General features: G+C 33.0%; 3 protein-coding genes across 3 annotated transcripts in view; 1 reads left to right on the top strand and 2 right to left on the bottom strand.

Moving 5' to 3' along the window:
* Positions 1-7125, top strand: part of LOC111419884 (F-box/LRR-repeat protein 20) — a 29904-nt gene extending 22779 nt beyond the window's left edge. The window contains exon 7 of the mRNA XM_023052770.2: positions 4998-7125. Coding sequence (XP_022908538.1) covers positions 4998-5105 — 108 coding nt within the window. The 3' untranslated portion in view covers positions 5106-7125. The remainder of the gene's footprint in view (positions 1-4997) is intronic.
* A 4271-nt stretch (positions 7126-11396) lies between these two features.
* Positions 11397-12483, bottom strand: LOC111416781 (chymotrypsin-2-like). The gene is made up of 3 exons (XM_023048881.2): positions 12281-12483; positions 11643-12220; positions 11397-11581 (listed from the first exon to the last, which is right to left on the bottom strand). Exons 1-3 carry the CDS (start codon positions 12327-12329, stop codon positions 11435-11437), a joined length of 774 nt encoding a protein of 257 aa, XP_022904649.2. The 5' UTR covers positions 12330-12483; the 3' UTR covers positions 11397-11434.
* A 4616-nt stretch (positions 12484-17099) lies between these two features.
* Positions 17100-18548, bottom strand: LOC111419883 (chondroitin proteoglycan-2-like). Its single transcript, XM_023052769.2, has 4 exons — positions 18512-18548; positions 18404-18457; positions 17744-18340; positions 17100-17675 (listed from the first exon to the last, which is right to left on the bottom strand). The coding sequence occupies exons 1-4, from the start codon at positions 18516-18518 to the stop codon at positions 17113-17115; spliced, it is 1221 nt and encodes a 406-aa protein (XP_022908537.2). The 5' UTR covers positions 18519-18548; the 3' UTR covers positions 17100-17112.
* Positions 18549-21240: the final 2692 nt, after the last annotated feature.

Genomic DNA, 21240 nt, shown 5'->3' with positions numbered 1-21240 from the left:
TGAATGGTATTAATATTTATTCCAATCGCTTCGGTAGTTTTAAAACAATGGCCCATAATATGTAAAAAAGGGATTTTTTTAGACATAATGTGAACCAAAAATTCATTCAATATTCGTGGGGAGTCGCAGAAAAATTCTTTTTTACCTTCTACGTAAAGTTTGCTCTTTTAAGAAGACAACACGGTACGCAGAATGAGAATCTATAGAGAAATTACCAAAAATTATGATATATATTTGAGAGCACAGCTTTTTTCTGTACATGAAATTCCGCGCAACTAGACCGTTAGAAATTTTTAGGTTTCATGTTTCGTACGTTTCTGAGATTTTACATGTAGGAGCTATTCATCCCAATCTTTCAATTTAAAATAATTTCAAGATGGCTGCCACATCCAGTGCACCGGAAGTAACCTACATCTTTGTTATTTTAAACGGAATGCTACAATTTTTATTGGATATTTGAATTCCAAAATTCACTCGCAAAAAGAGAACCGCAAAAATTCCGTCTTATTCTTTACATACAGATTGTACTTTTACAATGGGAAGATAGTATTTACGACCAAAGCCTATAGAGAAATATCGAAATTATGATCATTTGTGAGTCAAAGTGCCAACATCCAGCTTTTCCTATTTCTGTAATTTTTCTCAAAAAGCACGAAATACAGTGATTCATTCAGTTTATTTTGATTGTAACATTTAGGTATTAATAAAATAGAATGCATAAGTCTTAGAAAATAACTTTGCACCCCGCTTTGCCTTCTGTTTCTTTGAGAATCCGTCTCTTATGGGGAACCAGATATAGTCTCCCACCATTCTTTCATCCCAAATTCCTGATAACGTCGCTCAATGTTCTTCATTTGCTGGTGGAACCTTTCGCCATGTTCGTCACTTACGTCACCATGATTCCCCGGGAAGAAATTTAAGTGTGAGTGTAAAAAATGAATTTTTAGAGACATATTTACACCTGTTGGAAAAAATTAAAATAAAATTAAACGTAAGTATAACTGTAAATAATGTAATAACGTGTATTTGTAAACTGCCTGTATCCCCATAGCTTTTGAAATGTACATCGAAATTAAATTCAGAATAAAAAACCTTAATTGTTTTTTTATTTTGAATTAAATGTCTCTTAACTCAAAACCTGCTGGGATGTCGGTACTTTACGGATACCCGGAATAATAATAATAATGATTCATACCATTTTTTTATAATTCTGAAGCAAATTTTCAACAATTGCCTCGTAATTCGGGATTTATTGTTTCCAAGAAAATCAGAAACAATTAACTGAAACGAATTCCAGGCTGCAGCTTCAACGGATGATAAATAGGTGTGAAATTTGTCATCTTTTAAAAGTTTTTTTATTTGTGGACTGTTGAAAACACCTTCCTTGATTTTTGCGAATGAAATATTTTCAAATAAGGTTCTTAAATAAGTAAACGCTTGGCCTTTTACATCCAGCGCTTTCACAAAATTCTTGAAGAGTCCAAGTTTAATATATAATGGTGGTAGAACGATATTTTCTTTTTTAATAAGAGGCAAGTATTTAATGTTGCCCTCGCCCAGGGTGTGGCTTTTTCTTTCAGGACATTGCTTCCTCTTATAATGGTGTTCCCTTGCGCGACTCTCCCAAAGACAAAGGAAACAACAAAATTTCGTGTAGCCACTTTGTAAACCATACAACATGCCTGTGACTTTTAAATCGGCACAAACTTTCCATTCGTGGTCTTCGTAATTAAAAGATTTTAATAGTTTAACCATTGTTTCGTACGATTCTTTGGTATTTACAGCATGCGCGATCGGAATTAATGGTTTCTCATTTCCATTATTAAGAGAACTGCTTTAAAACTACTTTTACTGCTATCAATAAATAATCGCCACTCGTGTGCATTATAAGGCTGGCCAAGCTCCTCGAACAAACCCGGAATGTCTTTGCAAAAGCATATGTTATCAGTTGACATGGTCTCGGTCTCTGTAATATGTTACTTTAACACTCGTATCCAAAAAATGATATTGCTTCATACGAGATGCATGTAATTCCGCTTTCTCATTTGAAAGCTCCAAGTCTCTCACCGGATCATTCAGTTCTTCATGTGTTCATGCTGTCCTTGACATTCAGTTAAATCACTTTGGAAATCTGACGTATCAGTACTTGAGGATTGAGATATAATGGAAGTTTGGGACTGAGATAAATCAGGGCAGTTGGGGATGGGAAGTGTATCTGAATGCGGAACTGGAAACGTGACAGATGGTACATTTGCATAAACCCATCGCATATTTTTTCCAATTCCGGTTTGTTTACTTAGGCAAAAGTAGCAGTATTATGGCATTTAAGACATAAAAAACTTGGTGTCTATTGTTCTTGAAGATTTTCAGTTGCTATTCCAAAATATTGCAGATAATTTTCTTGTACTGAATTAGTAAATTTACGCATGTTTTTCTTGACGACATATTCACCACACACATAACAGAAATTAAGGGGGTCGTTTTCACACATTTTATAATCAAGTATACAATTAAACTATATTACACGATACAATTTGTGAACAACTGTTTAACGCTGAATATGGAACTCGAATTAATAACTTTAGCAATCTTACTCTCCACGAAACCTTCCCTTACGGTGCAGTGGGTTTTTATGATGCTCACTTTTTTCTTAACATTCCGGGAAAAAACCTTTTCATTTGTCCACGAGAAATGTATTTATTTTAATATTGTTCAAATAGGTAAAAAAAGATGGGGCAAACCTGTATGCGAAGATCCTTTATTCTAAAACCGATAGTTTTCCAAGAATAATAAAATTCACTATGTAAAACAGCAATATACATAACGAAGTTGTAGGCTACTTCTGGTACACTGGATGTGGCAGTCATCTTGAAATTATTTTAAATCGAAAGATTGGGATGAATAGCTTCTACACGCAGAGCCGGACCACACCTTTTGTGGGCCCGAGGCGCTGTATATTTTTGGGCACCAAAGAAAGGCTAATATTACTGTCCAGAATTTTCGACCATATACTTGTTAAGAAGACAAATTCAAAATTTTCCGTTTTTAAGAAAAGTTAAAGCTTCACTCTTACTTATGGGTTTTTCAGATTCGTCATGTACAAATGTTGGCAGTATATTACTAATAGTTTTGTAATTTACAAATAAAGCATAAACAGAATCATGACGTGCAGACCAACGGGTATCAGTTAAACGCTTGGGAGTTGGGTTAACTTTTTGTGCTAATTTTTGCCATCTATGTGTAGACGATGAAAAAAATTATAAATACCTTGCACTATATTACAGTAATTAGCAACTTCTAAAGACGACTCACATGCAAAATTGAGCACTAAATTTAATGAGTGGTTAGTACAGGATAAATAAATAGCGGTAGGAGATAATATTCTTATTTTTGCCTGTAAGGCATTGTATTTTCCAGACATGTTGGCTGCATTGTCATAGCTCTGTCCGCGACAGTTTTGAATGCTGAGGCTTAATTGTTCTAATTTACTTAAAGCTTGTCTCTTGTTAACAATCCGTAGTGTAATATTCCAGTTTAATGAATCCTACGAATCGTTCTGATATTTGTCCCTCATGTACGTATCTTAAAATTAGACTAAGTTGATCACAATGACTTACGTCTGGTGTTGAATCGACGATAATGCCAAAGTATTTGGCTGCCTTAATTTCACCACTGAATGTACTTAACATTCTATCTCTAATTATTTCAATAAATTCATCACATATGTGATGAGACAATTAACTAACAGAACCTCTTTCCTGATTTCCAAATCGATGTAAATGTTCTGCCAAAAAATCGTCGAAGTTGGCAAGATAAACTAGGCAACTCAAATAATTGCCTTTGACACGGCTACCTATATTTTCGTCCGAACCTCTAAATGGTAATCGTTGTCTTGAAAGAAACTTTACAGTGGCTAGTATACGTTCTAAAACTTTTCGCCAGTAGAGTTCTTCATTTTGAATTTGATTCTTTAATTTCATATCTAATGTTGTTCGATGAGCAAATGTTGACACCATTGACTTTATATGCACTTTAGATTCTTCATGACTCCTGAAGTCCTCGTAAGACTTTTCCAGTCAGAGTTTGAACTCGCAGTGAAATAGTATTTTATTTTCATTTGTTTCTTCATAAATCAATAAATCAATTAACAAGTACAATAAAACGGGGTTACTTGAAACATTTTTTTAGCAATTTTAAGAGATAAAAACCTTTACATACTTAATTTTCTTGATTTTCTTATCGGACGAAAGCCTATGCAATATGAAACCAGAACCGGGCCCCTGTAGGTGCAAGGCCCTGAGGCGCGCGCCTCAAGCGCCTACTGGTTAATCCAGCCCTGCTTACACGTAAAATATCAGAAACGTCGAAACATGAAATCTAAAAGTTTCTAACGGGCGGAATTTCATGTACAAGAAAAAGCTGTGCTCTCACATATAGATCATAATTTTTGGTAATTTCTCCACCGATTCTCACCCTGCGTAACTTGTTGTCTTCTAAAAAGAGCAAACTTTACGTAAAACGTAAAAAAGACTATTTCTGCGACTCTCCACGGACATTGAATGAATTTTTGGTTCACATTTTGTCTAAAAAAAATCCCGTTTTCACATATTGTGGGCCATTGTTTTAAAACTACCGAACCGATTAGAATAAGTATTAATACCATTTATTGGCTATACAATACTCTTTAATTTGATGAATACCACGACCAGATCGGTCATCTCTAACTCGAGATATGCTGCAAATAGTTAAATTACCCAAAAAAAAATCAGCTCCAAAACGTATCCATAGAAAAAATTTTAAATGTGATTTTTGGGTTTAGGGGACCAAACTGCATAAGAAAAATACAGTGGCGTCAAATGTACATTTCATGAATTTTTTTTGTAGACTAGTCTAATTGGTATTTCAGGTACTTTTTCAATAATATTATTTTTCTTTTATAATTTGTATTATTTTTTATTTATAATCTATTTAAGCTAAATTGAGTTTATTTCTTTTAGACACATTTGCCGAACATTAAGGTGCATGCGTATTTTGCCCCAATAACTCCGCCACCGGTTACGAACAGCGGCCGCAATCGTTACTGCCGGTGCTGCGCAATCCTGTGAGAGGACGGCCCCCGGGTCCCCGAGAACACTCCACCGCCATGAAGCTATGTGTTCAGCACGCTTGCGTGACACGTCAACGTCGTATTTGCGCCACAAAAAATATTTAAAACCTACAAAATAAACATAAAAATTCATCTTCCCTTTACAAACATTTTGCAAAACCACATCAAAATCTTTTTACTAAACTATAATCCTTTTAATGACTATTTTATGATTTTTAATGGGAAGAATGAATTTTTTGCGCATCGAACGTGATCGTTAAACGTTAAAACATTTTTTCGTAATTAGATCTTTCTTCGTTTTTCGGTAGTGTCCGTAGGTGGCCGTCGGGCGTGGATTAAAAAAAGGGGCCGGAGGGCCGTTGTATTCTTGTATTTGTGTACATTTTTCGTCAAAAAGTAAAAATAAAAACGTTTACGTTTACCAAGTATGTATTCGGTATACATAAACTATTTATCTATTATTGAGATAATAATTATTATTAACTATTAATTCATGTTGAGTCAAACAACGTTGATCGTGTTGATATATTAATTACAGTTAGTAATTGTTTTGAACTATTAGTGAGTAAAAACATGTTTGTTTAAGAAGTATAGCAAAAAAAAATATTTTGTATATTTTGGTGATTATTATTGGTCATTATTTATTGATGTACGTATTTGTATAAACGTAGATGTTTTATTAATGATTAATTCCTTCAATTTTAATCAAGACAAAATTGTCTTTTATATACATATCAATATCGTCTTTTTCTTTTGGGATTTAACTTTATTTCTTCTTCAAACTAAAAATTTTTATTTTCTTTTTTAATTGATCTCAACTTTTACGTTTGAAATGATTTTATTAAGTCTTTATAGAACATCTACGTTTTAATCTTTTATTGGATAAGAATGGAGTAGTGCCGAAATTAAAAAAAAAACAATGTTAAAGGTGCACCACAAAATACTTTTTCAAAGCAATTCGATCCCGAGAGTTGATAAGTAGAGTTCATAAAAATAGAGAGTTTCGGTAGGATGTTTTGTCGTTGATGGTTACTAAAATATAGCGTCGTCGTCGTTGCGAGGTCGCTCTGTTTTTTTTTAATAAAATAACTATAATTACTATTAATAATAATAACAAAAAAAGATTATTATTACGTTGTCCTGCTTAATTGCGACGCCTCAAAAGTCTGTGATATGATGACGAATTTCTCGTTCAGTTCGATTCGATTCAAGGGGAATAAATTCGATTTACGATCGAATCAAATTTATTTCTTGCAATCGATTTATCTTTTTTTTAAACAAAATTGAATTTTCGAAAAATGACAATTATCGTGTAAACTATATACTTTTTTTGTTCATTTTAATTTTTGGTTTATTTCCGAACGCAGCGAATAAAATAATAAAAAATTAAAAAGAAAGAAGAGTAGACGTGATACGTTTGCTAGCTTTGCGCATTTTCTTCTCCCACGGTTAGACATGTTCACAAAAGAAAAAAAAAACGGAAACGAAAACGCGTTTAGAACAAAAATTAAAAAAATATAATAAATTTGGTAATAGAAGCCAGACCTCATCCGTCTGTGTATTTTCGTTTCCAACGATTAGATGACTCGAGATATTTTTATAATTAACTATACTATTGAATGGTCGATGTTCGGTGTAGTAAATAACAAATAACAGTTGGATACAAAAAAAAATAATAAAACAAAATATACAATAAAACACAAAGAGGGATAATTATACACACTATTTCTGTATTATAATGAACAACGTACATGTTATATATTTGTATCGTCGGTAAAATTTGTACGTTATGTGTAAACGAGTCCGTTCAAATTATGTAGTGACCACACGATGATTACAAACATTTTTTCTTTATGTTATTATCAAATTGGGAAGAACACAAAAGAACCTATTTTTAATTTTATTGTTTCAAAGACTGAGCACTTTGCTGACTTTAGGATTTTTAAATCGATGAATTCAATTGTCATGATTAATGTACGTGCATTTTTAATATCAATAAATTCAATTGTGTATTAAAATTTTTAATCAATTTCGCCCTATTACTTTATATTACAGTTGGTGCTATCTAGTGGTGGAACGGATACCCGGCAATTATTCGGCCCTTTTTAAAATCCGGCCGAATACCGGATAGTTACGAAATATCCGGCTTTGGCTGGATATTAAAAACATATTACTTAGTACTCCACCATTCACAGGAATTAGTATCTCTTTTAGGTGTTGGACACTGCAAATAATTATCAAATTCAACTCCAATAGGACTTTTTTTTATTGAATACAACTTTGTTTATATCAGCTTTGTCTTTAGCAATCCCAATACGATATATAAAATCTTTTGTTGCAGTTTCGTCTAGTTTTCTTCTCGTCGCTTGTAATTCATCATCACATTCATTACTAACAGAACAGTCGCTGTTATCACATTCGATTATTAATTAAAGCATCCTCTTAATGCAAAAAACCGTTTTGAAAAATCACTTTCAGTTCTTGAGAAATACATTTTTGAAATGATCGACAATTTTTTCGAATTTTGCAATTTTGAAAAATTGAAAAATTCGAAAATGAAAATTTCCCAAAGTGTCAATAAGAGTGTCCTCTTTCCAATGAACCAACACGTTTTGAAAAATAACTTTTAGTTTTTGAGAAAACAATATTTGAAGTTTTGATAAAATTGTCGATGTTGCAATTTTCATTGATAACTTTCAAAATTCACTATAAAAATCATTTCTTAAGGATCCTTGTGGAAATATCACGAATTATTAATTAAAGTATCCTCTTTTTAATGCAAAAAGCCGGTTTGCAAAATCACTTTTAGTTCTTGAGAAATAAGTTTTTGAAATAATCAACAATTTCTTCGAATGTTGCAATTTTCGCCGATTAAGTTTTAAAAATTCGTATAAAATCCAGTTCTTGGAATATGAGTATGAACATTTCCCAAAGTGTTAATAAAAGTGTCCTCTTTCCAATGAACCAACCCGTTTTGAAAAATAAATTTTAGTTTTTGAGAAAACAATATTTGATTTTTTGATAAAATTTTCGATGTTGCAATTATCATCGATAATTTTCAAAATTCACTATAAAAGTCATTTCTTGAAGGATCTTTGTGGAAATATCACCAATTATTAATTAAAGTATCCTCTTTTTAATGCAAGAAGCCGTTTTGAAAAATCACTTTCAGTTCTTGAGAAATAAATGTTTGAAATAATCGACATTTTTTTCGAATTTTTCAATTTTCGCCGATTAAGATTTAAAAATTTGTATAAAATGCAGTTCCTGGAATATGAGTATGAAAATTTCCCAAAGTGTTAATAGAAGTGTCCTCTTGCCAATGAACCAACCCGTTTTGAAAAATAACTTTTAGTTTTGGAGAAAAAAATGTTTGAAGTTATGATAAAATTTTCGATGTTGCAATTTTCAATGGTAATTTTCAAAATTCGCTATAAAATTCATTTCTTGAAGGATCCTTGTGGAAATATCGCCAATTATTAATAACTTAAAAGTTCATTTTGTATCGTGGATCCAAATAAGTTGACATATCTTATCAGCTTTCATATTAATTTCATTTTTATTCAAATATCGCAATAGTCTGTTTTTCGAGAAATAACAATAAAAAAGAAAATATGTCTATCAACACTAAAATGAATTCAGATGACCTAAGAAAGATAAAAAACACTTTAGATGCTATCTACAGATGCAGGCTAATTACGAGTCATGGAAAGATGTTGTTTTATAACTCTGTATATGATATAAATTGGGATTTCATATCGCATGATGATTTGACTGCCAATCAATCAAACTGATAAATTTCGTGAACGTATCTATGAACGCATTTCTGGGTAAAATAATTGTGCAAATTAATAAGAAACGCACAAGCTGTTTTTTTGCAGATCTCAACTGCATAAGGAATCGACTGCATTTCTTAAGAGATATTCACAATGCCATAGGTTGTGAGAAACTAAAGCGAGAACTTAACTTTATAACAAAAAATTATAGAGACAAGAAAACTAGAAGGAAAATAGACAACTAGAAGGAAAGAGACAAGGAAAATAGTTAACAATGATCGAATAAGCAAGAAAAGTAATACTAAAGCAATGGTTGACCCAAATAAAGTAAATGATTACTTTATAAATGTTCCCCTAGGTTTTGTTAATAAAATTCAGCGGGGTAACTTGACAACTAACTTTAATCAGCTGCTATCGAATATCACTGTACCACCTGAGAAATTCTGCCTGGAGCCTGTCGGTTTAATTGAAGTTCGTGATATAATCTGTTCTTTAAAAAATACTTCCTCTAGGGATTTATACGGATTAAATACTGTAATATTAAAGCTGAATGTTCTCCAAATGTGTTAAAGTTGGCATTGGTAACTCTTGTCTTTAAGAAAGACGATCCTCTTGTAATAGAAAATTATCGACCAATCTCACTCCCACCTGTATTCTCAAAAATTTTTGAATAAATCATAAAGAATAGAATTGTTGATTTCTTTGACTGTTATGAGAGAGGTGAGTATATGACAACTACGTTCTGCGACCTCAGCAAGGCCTTTGATTGTTGACGGTAGTATTAAGATGATTCAATCGTACCTTGGTGGCAGAAGACAAATAGTCTGTTGTAATGATAGCTATTCTACATCAGAGTGCAATTCTATTGGAGTTCTACAAGGGTCAGTGTTGGGGCCACTGATTTTCCTCATTTACATAAATAACTTGCCTGCTTCAATATCTAAGTCTTCAATCATATTCTACGCTGACGACACTACTTTAATGAGCAGACATAAAATCCTCATTGATGCTGTTGCAGTAAATCGGGCGTCGCGCTCTGAGGCTTAGGAGTGGTTTGCGTGCAACGGTCTAAATCTGAATTCCAACAAAACAGCTGAAGCTGTTTTTACACTAAGAGGCGTTCAGCAAGATCTGATGGGTGAGCAATTCATAGATTTTTTGGGTGTTCGCTTGCACCCCACATCGAAATAGGAGCAGTATGTAAACATACTTTGCGGAAAGCTGAGCAGCAACATTTTGAGAACTCCTTACTTTGCACTGTGTCAATCGCTATTATCATGTTCTCTGTTGGCCTGGGTAAACTGCTCGGGTTGGTTTAGGGTTTTTCGGTTGCAGCGACGAGCCAATTGTGTCATATTATGTGGTCTGAAGTATCGAGACGAGTGACGTGAATTCTTTATAGATCAGAAAATAATAATATTTCCCTCGTCATTTATATTAGAGTGTCTGCTGTACTTACACAACAATGTAGATAATATACTGCCTATAGAGATATACACAGCTTCAGAATCCGTAACAATCATAAGCTAAAACCGAAATTATGCACTCTCTAAGTCACAGAAAGGTGTAGAAGTTTTAGAATAAATTACCTTTAACGGTTACATGTGTACTTAATACAAGAATTAAATATGTTATAATAAATATACAATATCTTCATTTAAATGTTAAAAAGTTTTGTTTTAAGAGCATAAACATATTCGTGAAAGAACCTATATACTTAATGTACGAAATAGCATTATTCTTGAGTTAAGATTGCTACTGGAGTATTAAAACAAGACTAACATAGTCTTCAAATCTCAAGACTATAATATTTTTCTTTCAAAGTTATAATTTGCTTATAGATATAGAAAACTAATTTTGTCTTGGACTAACGCGATTCTACTTGGTTGTAGAATAAATTTTTATCACTGTAGTAAACTGTAGTTCTTATTGCTATTCAAAAGTTTTTGAATTGTCATTATCTGAGCACTTCTATTTCAGTGTTATTATTCACTTGAGATGAAGTAGATTGAACATGTATTACATTAACAGACTCATCTTGATAATATTTATTCGTTTCCGTTCGTACTTATTAATACCACCGGTAAGTATATGAGCAAATAATTATATCAAAACTACTTTTTTTACTTAAGTATAAGTAAGGTGCGTCTAATACTGAATGTCTTTTTAAAACATCTATACTGCTATATTATCTTTGTTACAGTAGCCTGTACCTCGAACCCATCACATTACGGCCTGGAATGTCGTAGGCATCGGCTTAGTAAAACACGAGCTTTCAAGTTAGCAACGTATTGTCAGTATATTATGTTGCCTAACTTATATACTACACTATATGGTATTACTGTGATCACAACTTAATTTTATGTACAAGACCGTGCACTTCTCTCTGTATGATTGTAAGATACACATTTTCCATGTGGCAATCATGTTTATCAGAGGATTAGAAATAGAGAAATACAACATATTTCGATATAATCTTCCCTTTTAACCAAAAATAATCTGTAAAGTTTTTTTATTTTTCAAAGTTTATTAATGTGAAACTATTTCAGGATTACATATTGTCTCTAATAAAATCATAAATATCTGGGTGACCCACAGCAACAAATAGGTTCTGAAAAATGATGTTATTTAATGACCGTGTCCCTGATATAATCCCCGCTAATTGATTGTTGTAAATCGCTGGACCACCTGAATCACCCTAAAAAAATTAAACAGTTTATTAAAAAATAAAATTAAAGTTTCAGAAATTTTCAACTTACGGGTAGAACACTAGAGCCTATTAATGCTTGTGTGAAAAGTTGTGTCCTATCTTTTTTTACAATTCTTACTTGACCTCTTTGCAACTTCCTTGGTTGTTGGCCCTTTGTATTAATAAATCCATAGCCGACTACGGTTAAAGTACGAAGTAAAGGTGGAATTTCCCTAACGTAATTAATTGTTCCAACTTTATCGTTCAATGCAACATTTTGTGAAAGTGTAATTACAGCAACATCATATGGAAATGGATGTTGTTTGTTGTACCTCGGATGTAGTCGAATGGAATTAGCTCTATATTTTTTCGCTTGGCTTAATTGAGAAAGATCGTTTAAACCAACGGCGATTTGAAATTGACTTGATGTACAGCTATCCACACAATGACCTGCAGTTACAACTTTATTTTGTTTCACTAAAGTACCTCCACAATGAGATTGATGGCAGATAACATAAACATAGTAATTTGCAGCAGTAATATCGATGTTTTGTCCGTTTCTTATTCGTTTATCATGTTTAATATAGGAATTATCGTTGTTAAATTTTTCTTGAGCATCTAAAAACTTATCTTTGGTTTTGGAATGAACTGAAAATTAAAATTATGTTTTATAAGTAATGAATTATTGTACAGTAATGTTGTTAATACCCGACAAGCACAACAAAAGTATAAAGTAAATACAATAATTGGTGTTCATGTTGCGTCACTTTATTTTATACTGTCGTTTTAGTAAAAAAGTTTGTTTATATAAATGAAAAAGAAATACACTGTACTTTACTTGTTAGCAGTTCAACATCTAATTAGTACTAGTTTAAGAATTTATCCTTATACGAACTTTGCAATAAAAAAAACCGTTGAAATTCCTACTAAATCTAAAAATACAAATATTTTAACGTTTGAGAACTTTTGTATGACGTTAAGCCGCATACCAATAATGTTACTTTGTTTTTTAAATCCTTCGAATACATACCGAAAGAAAATGTAATAGTATAAAAATTCGACCGCAATATTTTATTGGACTCACTATGAGGGTTACTAATTGAAGCTAAATGTAAAAAAGAATGATTATTGTAGTAAAGATTTGTAATATTCCGCAACATTCCATCGTTGCTCGACTTGCAAGGGGAAATCCTATTGATGTAGTCATACTTTCGCAACATATACAAAAACAAATATTTTTTTCTTTTGGAAGGAACTAAATTTTGACTCATTTAAATGTAACAATTGGAGAAACGGTGTATATAGCTAAGGACAGTAGAATTTAATTTAATGTTTATACTTAGTGCCTGGAAGAGTTAAAACACCTCTTTATTAAAAAAAAATTGTTCGTAATAATGTTTCAACAATGCAGTGAAAATGGCAAAAAATGAAATTTTGCACAATTCTCGTAAATTAACGATATTTCCGGTAAAATACGGTCGACCACGGTGTCCAATGCTTCGATATTTAGAGAATTAAATGTTCTACAGGATAGCAAAGCTAACTTTTTTGTTCATATATAACTCTTTTTGTCACGGTGCGATTATGTGTAAAAAATGGGAAAAATGCCAAAAAAATCTGATTTTGTTGAGTTGTTTTAGGCTGTATCAAAGTAACGCAGGATCCGATTAATACCATTAATACCTCAAAATGTTCGTCTGGATCTCTACTTTCATGTCTATATAGCTACAGAAGCACACACCGCAAAATGAAAAATACACTGAACATGAACCGTTACTAGGTATTTTAACTTACGAATTCTTAATAACTGTTGGACTACAATCTGGAATATGATACTCAGTTTAACATTATTCCTATATCACCAGATGGAACTACAAATAACCAAATAGTCCACCTGATAATAGATAAAAGAACAAGTTTTCTGCTTGTAAGGATCAGAAGAGCAGTATGATGTGGATCAACCAGTATAAGGTAGTCTAAAACAAGAGTAACTGCACGAAGGTAACCTGAATAACATAGAATTTCGAAACAAGTAGGTAAAGGAAGTAGATACAATACTGGAACAACCTCGTCCAGGAATTTTTAATTTTGAGCAAAGAGTGTTTGCCTGTGTCAGCATCTTCGATGATAATATCATAATGCCCAAATTTAGCATTCATAACAGTAAATTTCTATACCACAATTGCGAAATCTTTACCAAATTATAGTTCATTTATGGCGACTGCCAATTTATGTTCAATTAATACACTTGGATTGTGACACTGAGTGTTGAAAATGTCTTCACGATTTCTAGTTTTTTTCTTCCTAACTCTTATTCTCTTCAGTCTCGTCTACTTATTGGGCCACGCCAGGGTCACCAGTTTTGATGGTGTAATTTGGTCGCAGCAAGAGAAACTTAAAGAAAAGCTAGTCATTCTTGATAACAATGAATATATTCATGTATCATCTACACCTAAAATATCTCATAGTTTATTTGAACATGAATACTTCAAACGGTTGTATAAACAAAAATACATTTTCGTGGATGTATCATATATGTCATATTATTACAATTTTATTCAATACAATATCGTGCTTTCGAACCAGAAACTTATTTGGATGTTAAAATACATAGGTAAACACTTTTGCCTGGTATTTACTACTTGGAGGACATTTCAGATGTTGCTGTTCAGAAAAAAATTGGAACTTGGCAGCGAAATGTAGCGAGGACTAAAAATTTGGACAACAGAGGTAAATTAACAAGCATGTTGATAAACACTACACCTCTATTGGGGGCATGAAAAAAGCTATTTGGGTCACGTTATACCATAAAATTGCAACCAATGAAAAGGCTCAACTCCAGTCAACCACTGTCATTGAGTCAATCACCCACAACGACGGTCTAGAAGAAGAGTTGTTGAACAGAAGATGACCGGTGACAACTGATAAGAAAATGGAACATTAAAACTTTGACAGCAAAAGAAGTACGAGAAGTAAGACGAGATGGAGAAATACAAGGAGTAGACCTCTCCGTGAGAAAGCGAAAGGGGGGAAGTAGAGTTTGTAACAAGCGAGGCCGGGAAAGACAAGCTCATAAACTCGAGAAATTTAATATTCTTTCTCAAATTAGAGAAAATGTTGATATAAAACAAATATATTTATTAAGATCTTTTTTATGATTACCTACAAAGAATTGTGTAAACATGTATTAGACATATGTGATATGAACGAGAGAACAAGAAGGACAAGAGACACTTATCAACAACAGCGAAAGAATGATAGATTTGTGCATCAATAACCAAGTACTAACAAGAAACACGTCGTTCAAACATATGTTAACATACGAAGCAGACGAAAGAGTACAGAAAAGTATCTATACTCTAGATACATAAGATACGCAATCCGAGGCGTGAAGGTAATACGAGGTGCAGAACTTAGTACGGACTACGCATTGTTGATAACTGACACTAATTTGAAATATAAACCAAAAATAATAAATGGAGAGTTACAGACGACCAGCAAAAGCATACTGGAATCATGGAGGAACTACTACGCAGTAAGACTTAAAGAAGGTGACTGTCAGTAGAACGGTAGCTGAAAAAAATATTCCGGAAGAATTGGAAATCTAAAACAATACTCTAAGATTGAAAGAAGAACATAATCGTGGCAATCCACAAAAAAGGAGAATCAACTGGCTACCAATATTTCAGGGTGGTCGGTTTGGTACCGGTGGCGCTTAAACCTTACTCCAAATTCTTACAAAAATGATTAGGAGTTCAGAAAGAGAGGATAAACTTGAAGAAGGGCACACAGCGGTCCGGCTTTATAGAGAAAACAATACACAGAAATAAGCTACCAAGACAACATAATATATGGAATGCATTAAATGAACGGGACAAGTTTAAAACTACAAAGACTGATCAAAAGTATATACAGAAAAGTGAAGGAACAGTTAGCTTGAATGGAAAAACATTGAGTTTGAATTTAGTTAGAATAAAAAAGGGAGTTAAAAGGGATAACATTTTAAGCCCACTAATGTTGGTAGCCTACATGGATACAATAATCTGCGCCCGAGATCTTGTTCTCGCAGACAATAATGTACTAATGTCTGGCTATGTAAATGTTATACAAAAAACATCTAAATATCGAAAAGCTGTCTGCAAGAGAAGAAAATGATAAAAATCATGAATGAAAACAAAATCATACACATCACAAAGGAACAAAGAAGAGAACATAGATGTAAGAATAGCTACCAGAAAAATACGAATGTCTGGTCATGATTAGTAAAGATGGCAAGATAGATCAAGAATGACGCAACAGAATAGAAGAAGCAGTTAGTAGGTAAGAAAGAATTAAGTTTACGAAAATCTAAAATAGGAGCACCAGAGAAAGACAACGAAACAAGAGTGGGGGAGAAGAACTTGGGAGTTCGAATGGATGAGGGAAGATATATTGTATATTTGTGCTGAAACCACAAAGAATGAGAACGAGGCGTGATCAAGCATTTAGTAGGAAGTAGTAACAGAGGAAGTAGCGTTGAAATGAGGGAAGTGTCGCCGAAGTACGATGAATAGGTAGAGATAGATCCAAGACCTAACACGCGGAGGTAGAATGAGGACAAGAGAAAGAAGAAGAAGACAAGCTTTAACATAATTTATGATCAGAATGCTTGAGATCGTAAAATGCTGAATAATTATCTAATGAATAATCCAGCAATATCAAATGAAGTTTTTGATGGTATAATATCTTATATAAAGAGTAAAAAAATTAAAGTGTACTGGTGTGGTGAATGGTTCCAAAAGCTGTTTCTTGTATAAAACTTTTTTTGATATTACCATGAGCCTTGCAGAAAATTACTTCAATGGTGACTGTAACGGAATAATGTTAATAAAGTTATGAAAGCAACTTGCTTTAAGAATTGTATTTCATTATTATTATTTCATTAAAAGTATTATTAACTTTAATTGTTACTAATAGAGCCAATTAAACCATTTCAATTGGTATTAATTTATATAGCTTTTAATTCAAGCACTAAAATTTAATGCAATTTTTTAAAATATCAGATTTCGGATGGATACTCGTCTAATAATCCTCGGAAATGTTCAAATTTCTAACAATGATTGATTGGTAGAAATTTCTTACAATATTTTCATACCGGAGGTGATCAATCAATCGATTAGTTCTCAATGAAATATCAATGAGGACTTTGTTATCATAATGTTATATTCGAATTAATGTTCTCATTTTTATTTTAATTTTGCATTGAACGTATTATTGTAAATTACTACAAAGATAAAAAATTGTGTAGGTAAACATCCGGGAGATATCGAATGACTAAATTTTTTTTATGTTGGATTAAGTGACTTTGATAGATTGATTTTTTATCGAGATATTTTACTTTATAATAATTTTTTTTTTAATTTTAACAATTTCGTAGTATAATAAATAATAACATTTTTGATATTTATGTGCTAAACACCTCTTTTAAATTAATGATAATTAATTATTATATTGTTTTTAATATATGCTTATATTTATAATTTATTTATATTATATTTCTTTCAATTAACTTGTTCCGGATCGATACCTATGGGGGATTCTGAGCATCTCACATTTCCTGGAAAATCACATGTTAATATAGGAGCATTATACAGCGTTCCTGGTGGACACATCATGTGTTGCAACGTTCCGAATTCACAAATGTAGAATCCTTGACAGTTTTCTGAATCGGGAAAATACATTTGTTTGTTATTTAAGCTACAAGGTTCCGACCATGATTCTCCAACACCATTTCCTCCTGTATTTCCACAATCTTCTCCTGAATTTCCACCATCTTCTTCTGTATTTTCACCATCTCCACTACCACCATCTCCACTACCACCATCTCCACTACCACCATCTCCACTACCACCATCTCCACTACCACCATCTCCGGGGTTAACTGGTTCTGGATTAACAACTTCAGGCTCTTGTGAACATCTTACATTTCCAGGATAATCACAAATTAATAATGCCGCATTATAGAGGGTTCCTACAGGACATGACATGTGCTTTAATGTACCAAATTCGCACATGTAAAAACCTTGGCAATCTTCTGGGTCTGGGTAATAAATTTGAATGCTGCCTGCAAAAAAAATGTATTTGTAACGACATCTAAATGGCACTTAAATTTTTAATCTTTTGACTCTTTACCTAGTGTACATGAACTTTGCCATGATTCCCCAGAGTGTTCACCTCCATTTCCACTTCCATCTTCACCTCCGTCTTCACCACCGTCTTCACCTCCATCTTCACCGCCACTGCCAGGATCAACAGGTTCAGGATCAACCGCACCTGGTGTTTCAGAACATGTAATACCTCTTGAAAAGTCACAAATTCTGTACGCGGGATTATAAACTTTATCATCCGGACAAACAATGTGATGTAAGATTCCCGCGTTACAAATATAGAAAGCTTTGCAATTTTTAGGATCCGGAAAATAGTATTGAACAATATCGCTCGTACAAGCTTCGTTCCATGATTCACCAGAATCACCCGTTTCTCCACCACTTGCAGGACTTTCGCTACTACTTGGTTTTTGACTACCACCCGGTGTATTGATATGGCTGTAACAGACAGCTTGTGCAGGGTAGTTGCAAACTTGAAGTTTGTAATCAAAAATGAGATCGCCGGAGCATTCCATGGGATAAGCTACTCCCCAACTACATTGGTAGAAGAAGTGACAATCGGTGTCGTCGGGAAGAAGAGCGTTCCCGTTTGTACTCGGACATTTTTCTGCAGGGTCCCCATCTACATTTAATAAAAATAATTTAATGAAAAAAAATTTTTAAAATATATTAAGTATTTACTAACCAACATATCCAAAGTATTGAATTGCAATAAAGATAAATCCATACACAACTAATCCTGTGAATATAAACGTACTTTTAACATTAACTAAGTAACAACAACAATTATTACCTTTCATTTTTATTTTAAAAACTTTCGTTATTAACTTTGCTAAGATTAAAAGGCGACTTTGTCAAATTTTTTTAAATCATTCCTTTTATACTATGCTTATCATTCGCGGAAATTCATTCCAATTACGTTAACATTCCAATATAATTTATAATTGAATTGATTAATTTTCGGTGGAAATACCTACCTTTCCGACAAGCATCGAATGTCCAATATTAAATGTAGCTGAAAAGCGTAAATTGGATTTTCGTGTAGAATTTGTAGTTGATAAGAGATGTCTTTCTGAATTACTTACGAATCGGTTTAAAGAAATTGGATCAAATATTATTAAATGATTAAGCTAACCGAGTCCTTTGTTTCAAAAATGTGTCATAATACTATTCGATATTGTTATATAGGTAATTAATTTTTATATAGTGCTTCTTAATTGATCAACTCTAATGTATGGAAATATCTGAATATTTTATATTAATTATGTATTAAAGTATACAATAAGTGTACCATATACTATAATGTAGCATATATACGATTCTATCATGTGTTAATAAGTTGGTCGAGTATAATGAGAAAATTCTGGGCGAGAATCAAATATCAAATATTCGTCTTATGACAAATACCAGAAAAAGCCAACGAATACGACATAGATTTACATATATTATATATTGCGTTGGGACACGAGAAATGTTAAATGACCTCCTCTTTTCTAGGAATACCATAATACATTAAATTTGACATTGATACCGGTAAGTGACATCACCCTAATGTACTGTGAGCTACACTGATCAATCTGGTGTTGGAAAAGGTCAACAGAAAATTAGATACCGTTGGGTATATTGGTACCATAGAAGTGTGAGAGGAGTGTAAGAAAACTTGATTATATTGGCAAGCGAACGTGCGATGTAAGTATTGCAGGCAAACGATGATATCTAAGGATTAGTTTATAAAGCAGCTCCATATAGTAGTTGGTGTCGACCGGTGAGTAATCCCTCACATTTGTCGTAAAACTCTCCTTTCCAGTTTAGATAAATAGCTGACAGCTACCCATTTAGCTTTCCCAACAGCTTGGCTCGAAGCTTTAAAAATTTCATCGACAGCATTTCTGTTGTTGACATCGTCCTGGCTAGACCTCTACTTATATTACAAATAAAAATTAACAAAGTAAAGAAATGAATCCTCATCTGCACTAAAAATCTTTAAGGATTATCGATATCGAGATTGTTGCTGAAACATTGATGTCAATCAAACAATAATTATTATTGGAGATTTGCAATATTGTGGGATGAGCGTAAATCGTAAACAGGAAATGTCTTGTAAGGAGCATGCATCGCATCATGTGTTTCTGGATGGTTTCCGGTGTAGCGCTGTTCGTGGTAGCTAATAGAATATAATAATATAGAATAGAAGTGTTTGTTTAGGAAGCCTAGAACGGATGATACAACGAGCAAATTAGTGCTAGTTGAACTGTGCTGCTGATATCTGACATTCTCGCAGAAAAGTTAGAAATCACGACGATGCTAATTACTAACTAACCTAATTAATTGCACACTACCTGATGATACTAAGGATTTTTGCACCGTCAATGGCAGGGGAAATTGGATCATTAGTGCCAGAATCAATGGTGAGTGAAAGTTTACCTGATTGTCGGCAATGAGAGGGAATCCCCGATGAAACAAAAAAAATGCATGAAGTCTGAACTTCATTCTAAATGTTCTTACTGCATACAATAAAATTTGGGTGTGGCGACACTTAACCGTGCTGTTTGAAAACTTCAACAGCACCTTTTGGAAGATCACGAAGGACTCATCGACACTGATAAAAATCTCCCTCCAGTATCTAATTTGATCCAGTGAATGATACATTAATCAGCTCAGATATTGGACAGGGAAGGATAACCTCCTCCACTCCGAGATGGGAGTGGCGATGGGATAATTTCTCTGACCCGTCCCTCATATGGAGTATTACTAACAAATATTAAATCTAATTTTTCACGTTGGAAGAAATGTCTTCAGTTCAGGGATTTCCCATTCATTCTGTATACAAGTAAAAATTCTGATTGTGGTCTTTATTATTCAGTATAGAAATCAGTCTGGTACACGTTCTGGAGACATGCGAAGAAGCCATCACTACCGTTAACTGCTCTGTGGCGAATATAATCAAAGTTATGACAGGAATAAATCCACCAATGAATGAGTATGCTCGGATTATACAAGACATGTTATACTAAAAGAAAGGTATCTTGCCCAAACGGTCTAAAATGCAAGCTTTAAGTCAGTAACAATTAGAAGTAAATTTAGAAGCAACCTTGAGTCTGGTTGCTACACATCATCAAAATTATGTGTAATAACTGAAAAATCATCAGTTCATTATTTTATTAATTTACTTGAACAGTTCGTTAACTCAAGAGGAGTGTATTTTAACGACAGTCCACCAGATACATTTTCGTACCCAGAAAAAACACCAAGAATATGATAAATAATGCACAATAACTCAGGATGATTCACCATTGATAATGACCGATTTTAAACTAATAAAACAATTTTTAAGTACAAGTTTTCATAAAGGATATTTTATATAGCGAATTAAATTATAAATATGTATAGAATAAGCATAGATAGCACACTTAAAACAACTACTTTGACACGATGCGTAGTTTTAACTAATAAAGGTCACTATAAAAAATGTATAGCAGTAATGCCCACATACACATTAAGAACAATTGTTATTGATTTTGA

The sequence above is a fragment of the Onthophagus taurus genome, chromosome 7 (genome assembly GCF_036711975.1).
Source record: "Onthophagus taurus isolate NC chromosome 7, IU_Otau_3.0, whole genome shotgun sequence".
Lineage (NCBI taxonomy): Eukaryota > Metazoa > Arthropoda > Insecta > Coleoptera > Scarabaeidae > Onthophagus > Onthophagus taurus.
This window is presented reverse-complemented; position numbering and strand designations above follow the sequence as displayed.